Here is a 7,116-nt window from a genome sequence, read left to right on the forward strand (position 1 = left end):
TCTGCTGCAGAGGTCTATAGATGTGGTCCGCAGACTGCAGACATTTTGCCTCAGAAAAAACAAACAGCACCTAAGTTCTGTCTAAAAGTCTTTTGAAGTTCAAAATGAAATCTCAAACATCATCTGCATAAGAAAAACATATATTAGCAACAGCAAGTAAAGACATAACCAAAGTAACTAGGTAAGTGAAAACATGCAATGAATGTCTTGAGGAATTAAAATTCAATGGATTGGGAAAATGAATGAATTATTAAATATCATGTTTTTTAAACGACTTTTAATCTAATCTTAAACAAACTACATCAGTGTCTCCAAGGAGACTTAAATACATAAATACATGATAGCAAGTATTATTTAAGACAACTTTGTCTCGTTAATAGCATAATCATGAAGCTCAATGTATGAAAGGTTAAGACTAAACAATATGTATTTAAAGATTTCTAATAATAAAACGACATAAGAAAACAACCATTCCATAATGTTTCTTTAACGGGCTCAATTCAACGTATCAACATATGTTAGGTTAAATATAATAGACTACATGACGATGAGAACACATCAACCACCACGATCTCTTATGTAGATATGACTATCAACAAAAGGGTCTGCCAAACCGCAATGAGTGTGCACCTTATGTTGATCATCACAACATAAATAAGTATTCATCATATTTAAACTTATACTTGCAAAGTGTATTCATATCAAAGATTTATGCATTCACCTATGAAGGCATGGTATTCTTGTCCAAAGTAATTTGTTTCCTTGTTTACTATGACCCCCCCCCCCCCCCCCCCCCCCATTACTCACATAGCATTCGATGTATCATGTATGGAAGGTAAAGACTAAACAATATGGACTTAAAAATGCTGAAAATAACACACCTTGTGCACATCTAAACTCCCTCTTGCATATATAGAGTGCATTTTAATATTTTAATAAATTAAAGACCTAATATAATTAAAGATCATCCAACCAATCATATCAATAATGAAATTCATCCAACATAAAATTTGAATATCAGACAATTAAATTTCATCCTTTAACAGTATCAAAAGGTTGGCTCCACAATGAGAGTCTACAGTTGATGAATGAAATTTGATACAAAAGGTCCAAAATACAAACTCTAACATACTAAAAGTATTACTAGTGTTTTACAATGACGTAGAGTACCTGTGGACTTTGAAACGAGTTCACATGTTACAATTTTAAACTCTAGACAAAAGTTGTGTTTGGAGTAATATATATGTCAAGCTAAGCCCCTCAAGTTTTGTTAAAAGAACCTTTACAACTGTAGTGTAAATTAAATACAAACTTGGGGGGTCAAAGTGTACATAAAGAGAAGAAACGTAGCAGTGTTTACACATTACGACGTCGTCCTGCTGTCGTACGACGACTACCTGTAGACGGTAAAGAGTCAACTGTCATGATGTTCTTGTAAAGAGACTCCAATTTAGGGGTTTTCCAAAATCTTCAGCCGATACGACCGGAAATCTCCCAAAATGGAAGGAAATCAAGCGGTATCCGGCGGCGGAGGTGGAGGAGGACCAGCTCCCTTTCTTCTAAAGACTTACGATATGGTTGACGACTCCATGACCGATGAAATAGTATCGTGGAGCACAAACAGGAATAGTTTCGTCGTCTGGAACCCTCCTGAATTCGCTCGCCTCTTGTTGCCAACTTATTTCAAGCACAATAACTTTTCCAGCTTCATTAGACAGCTCAATACCTATGTAAGTGATTGCTGTTATGATTCGGTTTACATTCTCTCGTTTTTTGATCAACTGTTTAGAAGAACTTCAACCTAATTTTATATTAATTGATTCATTGAAGTTTAGATCGTTAGTTTTATAGGATATTTGATCGATCCAGTATTGATTTTGATTAGGACGAAAAGTTTTGAGAATCAGGTATTTTCTCGAGAATATCGTAGGATTATGCTTGAAGAAATGAAAGCCTAATTTTAGCTACTAGAGTAATCGAATTTCACTTTCTGAAGATGAATGATTCCGTTTAACAGGGTTTCAGGAAGATCGATCCTGAAAGATGGGAATTCGCTAACGAAGAATTCGTTAAAGATCAAAAACACCTTCTCAAGAACATTCATCGAAGAAAACCAATCCACAGCCACAGTAATCCACAATCTTCAACCATCGATCCCGAAAGAGCAGCTTTTGAAGAAGAAATCGATAAACTCACACGTGAAAAAACTTCACTCGAAAAAAACATCACGAGATTCAAACAACAACAACCAGTTTCAAAGCTCCAACTCGAAGACCTCACTCACCGAGTCAACACCATCGAAGAACGCCAAGACACCCTCCTAACATTCCTCAAAAAAGCCGCTCAAAATCCCGATTTTGTCGAACACCTTGCTCAAAAGCTCGAATCCATGGATTTTTCAGCCGATAATAAAAAAAGAAGATTTTTCCCCGAAGATAATAATACTAATACCAATAGTCTCCCTCAGAGCCCATCTAGACCAGATTTCGGAAACATTTTTCATCGTGATTTTTCAAATAAACTTCGATTAGAGTTATCGCCAGCTGTTTCTGACATAAACTTTGTATCAAACAGCACTCAAAGCTCAAACGAAGATAATGGAACTGGAAGTCCACAAATCATAGTATCTGAAAGGACACATGGCAGCCTTCCATTTAATCAAGAAACCCAAGAACTTTCAGATAGCTGCACTTCATTTGGCTTCAACATGGAATCTTCTTTCATAAACAAAACATGTTTAGATTCCAATAAAGACACCACCAAAGGCCACGATTCATGTCAATTGAATCTAACTTTAGCATCTTGTGTTTCACAAATCGACACGTGTCAGGATACCGACACAATGCCACAGTCGTTTGAGGAGATCGGAAAGCCGCCGGAGTGGGCGGCGGCAGCCGCCAAAGTCCCGGAAAAGAACACAGCTCCGGCGGCTCCGGTGGCACCTGCAACTGGTCAGGCGAGGGTTAATGATGTTTTTTGGGAGCAGTTTTTGACTGAAAGACCGGGTTCTTTGGATGTTGAGGAAGCGAGTTCGAATCTGAGGGCAAATTCGTCATTTGAGAATTCAAGGAATTTGCAGAATCTGACTCTTTGAGGAAGAAGCAAGTTATATATCTTCAGGTTCCTTTCTCTGTTTGTATAACTCTTATATATTAGTCAACTTTAATGTACATTATTTATGTGTTTACTAATTTATATGTTTAGTTTAAACTTTAAATTGAATAAGATGATGTGAAAGAATTCATTATATGCAAATTAGTTTACCAAGTTATTTGTAATATGTTGTATGATGAAATTATAATGTTTGTTTTTAGCTGCAAGAAGTATTGATACATAAAGATGAAGAATGAAAGTAGTTAAAATCATGATCATAATATGACTTCGAGTGATCTTTTTTTTTTTGGTCATATATAGGTATTTAGTTTTTTAAAAAAAGGTTATTATTAAGCCAATAACTATGAAAGTTAATATCAAAATGACAAAATGACATGGTATTTCGTATTTCCAAATAATGTACGTTTATCAATGGTTTTTCCATATAATTTTACTCTTGTTATGTTTATATCAATCTTTTATAAAAGAGAGTTTTACCTAATAAAATAATCTGCTATGCTATGGTAGGTTGAACTATATGTACTTATTTGTCCAAAAAGTAGCATGTCATGACTATCACAAAAATTTCAAGAGAAACTTACCCTACCGTTGAAAATCAGAACCCGAACAAGATGACAAGCGTTTTAAACATGATAAGACAAGACAATAGTCGGGAGCTTCAAATGTGAAAAATAATCGACAAAAAGAAAATCTTGTTACATGTGAATTAGTAGAATTCTAACATTTGATATTTGAAATATTTGTTTAATGAGTTTAATTTAAATCAACTTATAGAATGTTTAAAAAAGGGGACAAATCAACGAGTCCTACATACTTTTCAAGATTTAAGCTATTGGGCCAAAATAATCGTGATTTTTGCATATTACATTTGCGAACTCTGAAACGACATCGTTTTGAAAAAATCAAATTTTATTCATAGATGTTATCTGCAAAAATCCAATTTACATGTGCAGATTCTTTTAAAAAATCATATTTGTTGAAGGTTGTGTGTGTGTGGACTTCAAAATCATTTCCACGGCATTTTTTTAATATTGTAGTTTTACCTACGAAAATAACAAAAGAAGATTTCTCACATCTAAAAAATCTTTTGAAAAAAGGTGATAAATCTCTTTTTTTTTTTTCTTTTTTATTATGTAGGTCAAAAATACAATATAAAACTTTTGTGTTGTGGAAACGATTTTGAACATTTCTAACAAAAATATCTTTCAAAAATTATGATTTTTTTAAAAGAAAATTGCAAGTGAGATTCGATTTCGTTGATAAACTTGAATTTTTGTCTAAATTTTAGGCTAGAGGAAGTGATGTCATTCTGACAAGTCACTTATAGTAATAGCTATGATAATAATAGATAGTGACACATGAAATTGAAATAAATGAAACATTAAACATAAAAATAACATTATTTCAGTCCATATACCATTTTGCGCTCCCTCTAACAACTTGTCACAACTGCAGATACCATAAATGTATATGCTTTACTTGGTGGAAAACTACAAGAGCAGTGTTTTACAACATTTCATCATTTTCACCATTTGCCCAAATACATCTCAATGTATTAAACACAACATTAAACTTAATACTGTAATTTGGTTTATGTGCCTCCATTTGGTAGTTTGTTCTTTGCTTTGGTAGTGACCTTGACTCATTTCGTTGTGGAATCTTCGGGTAATTTTGTTCCAAAAAGAAGACTCGCATTCGTAGTAATCGACCATCGAGTCTTCATGTACATCGACCTATGCACAAGTCAAAGTCACTTCCTCAGTAGTCGGGCTCCAAGGATGAGGGTTTAAGGAAGCCATTTTGAGAGAAGTTTATGAGTGTTGAATATTTGAGAAAGAAAAAACTTGAAGGTTTGAAAGTGGTGAAAAATAAAGACAGGTGTTAGTATTCATTTTGGTTGAAAAATGTTTTAACACTTGAAATTAAAAAAAAACGATTGGTTTTTTGAAAACCGAGTAGTTTTTGAAAAATAAGGTAAAAAAGTTCTCTCTCCTCTGCACAGGCTCAACGAAGTGGCTTGCCAAGCTCGGCATGCCGAAGTGAGGGTCCGGTGTTTGCCAATGTGAAGGTAGTGCCAAAGCCATTACCTCTAGCCTTAGAAACTCAGTAATTTTGTCTTTTTTTCTAAAATATATATAAATCTTATCAGAAATATTTGGCGATGATTGCAATATCATCATGCTTGAAAAAGAACAAGTGGCAACCTTTGTTTCACCATTATCAATACTATGCTTGAGTTCAAAGAAATCATATCCATTTCAATCATAACCTTATGCTTGCCCAAAAAAGCTCATTCTAACATCTTGAAATGTTAGGTTTTGGGATCGGTGTAAATATGTAATCAATTTTTGTTACGAGTCATATAAACTTTTGTAAAAAAAAAAAAATTCTTCTATTTATATATAAATGATATCGACATCATAGAAAACAAAATGAGAAGTTGAGAACAAAAAATAAAATAAAATAAATCCAATGATGGATTCCATCACTTCTCCACTCCCAATTTCTTTCTTTCTCTCTAGTGTGTGATAGCGAGAAACCGTGTCTCTTAACAGTATTATTTGTGGGCTTGTTGAAATGCCTCTAATAATATTCTGTTGCTAGTTCATTTTTGTTAAGAGTTTGAATTAGCATTTACTAAATTGACATTATTATCTGAACAAATTCTAAACTTAATTACGTTTGTACAATATAAAGAATACATGTTTATACTATGATCTCAAGTCAATCTCGTCAACTAACTATGCAACAAAGTTAAACACTTCTAGAAGAAAGAGCTAATCATTTGTTTGCCGAATAAAGTTTCTTTTAATTTATATAATAAGATATATTTTTATTAACTTATATAATTATAAATTTGTTGGTATCAACTTATGCAGCCAAAATAATAAAATAACACACAAATTGATAACAAACTAGTAACAAAGTAAATAACCTTCATTAATCAATAAACTTTAACAATATTTATAAAACTAAATGACATATTTTTCTATTTTTTTTTTAAATTAACCAATTTTGGAATGGCCATTTTAGACCCGATTTAGGTCGTGTATCTAACTCAATGTAAGTGCCCCCTATATATACATTATTTATGGGATATTATTTATGGGATGTGGTATCTACCACATTTCAAATGATAGTTTAGACTCTCTAAATTTTGAAGAAATTATTGGATATTGTTATTTATTAATCTATCTTTATCTAGTATTAGATTAGATTATTCTTTCCATAGCTTAGTCCGATATTTTTGTGATTTGGTTATTCTCCCTCTACACGGATTCTATTTATTGTTGGTTTTGCATATCAATAAAATAGTTTTGAATGATTCTCTGAATAATACCATAGAATTCTATATGGTATCAGTTTCCGAATATGAAACCTAAAACATACATTGCTTCCGCTAGAAGAATGACGGGAGGAGCAGCCAAAGACAAAGATATCGGAGATGGTTCTGGTGGCGGGATCGATCCTAATTCGCCATATTATCTTCATCCTTCAGATGTACCAAAACAACTTCATGTCAATGAAGTTCTCTCAGATTCCAACTTTAACGATTGGAGCCAAGAGATGGAAAACTTTATATTCGCCAAAAACAAAATTGATTTTGTCGATGGAACACTTCAAAAACCAGAAAAAGGAAAACCGGATTACATGCCTTGGATGAGGTGCGACGCGATGGTGAAGGGCTGGCTCACCACCGCGATGGAAAAGGGAATTCGTGACAGCGTCAAATATGCGACTTCGGCAGCAGAGATCTGGACAGACTTACATGAACGATTATGTAAGGAGAGTTCTCCAAGAGCCTTTGAATTAAAACAAAAAATAGCTGCAACTAGACAAGATGGTTCGTCTGTTTCTACTTATTATACCAACTTACGCACACTTTGGGATGAGACGCCATCTATATTGCCCTTCCCAAAGTGTTCATGAAATAACTGCTCATGTGAAGTTGGAAAGAGACTCAGCGAGTATCAAGAGAAAGAACGTCTGTACCAATTCCTT

At 33.6% G+C, this 7,116-nt stretch overlaps 1 protein-coding gene across 3 annotated transcripts; it reads left to right on the top strand.

Annotated features, from left to right (window-relative positions):
• Positions 1-1,390: 1,390 nt before the first annotated feature.
• On the top strand, positions 1,391-4,584 carry AT-HSFA5 (winged-helix DNA-binding transcription factor family protein). Of its 3 annotated transcripts, none has more exons than XM_079077266.1 (3): positions 1,391-1,730; positions 2,018-3,120; positions 4,570-4,584. In XM_079077266.1, exons 1-2 carry the CDS (start codon positions 1,500-1,502, stop codon positions 3,092-3,094), a joined length of 1,308 nt encoding a protein of 435 aa, XP_078933392.1. In that variant the 5' UTR covers positions 1,391-1,499; the 3' UTR covers positions 3,095-3,120; positions 4,570-4,584. The 3 variants fall into 3 exon arrangements, with proteins under 3 accessions (XP_078933392.1, XP_078933396.1, XP_078933390.1); XM_079077270.1 differs by lacking the exon at positions 4,570-4,584 and adding an exon at positions 3,622-3,636; XM_079077264.1 differs by lacking the exon at positions 4,570-4,584 and having other exon boundaries at positions 1,392-1,730; positions 2,018-3,271.
• Positions 4,585-7,116: the final 2,532 nt, after the last annotated feature.

The sequence above is a fragment of the Lactuca virosa genome, chromosome 1 (genome assembly GCF_052849685.1).
Source record: "Lactuca virosa cultivar CGN04683 chromosome 1, Lactuca_virosa_CGN04683_v6, whole genome shotgun sequence".
Classification (NCBI taxonomy): domain Eukaryota; kingdom Viridiplantae; phylum Streptophyta; class Magnoliopsida; order Asterales; family Asteraceae; genus Lactuca; species Lactuca virosa.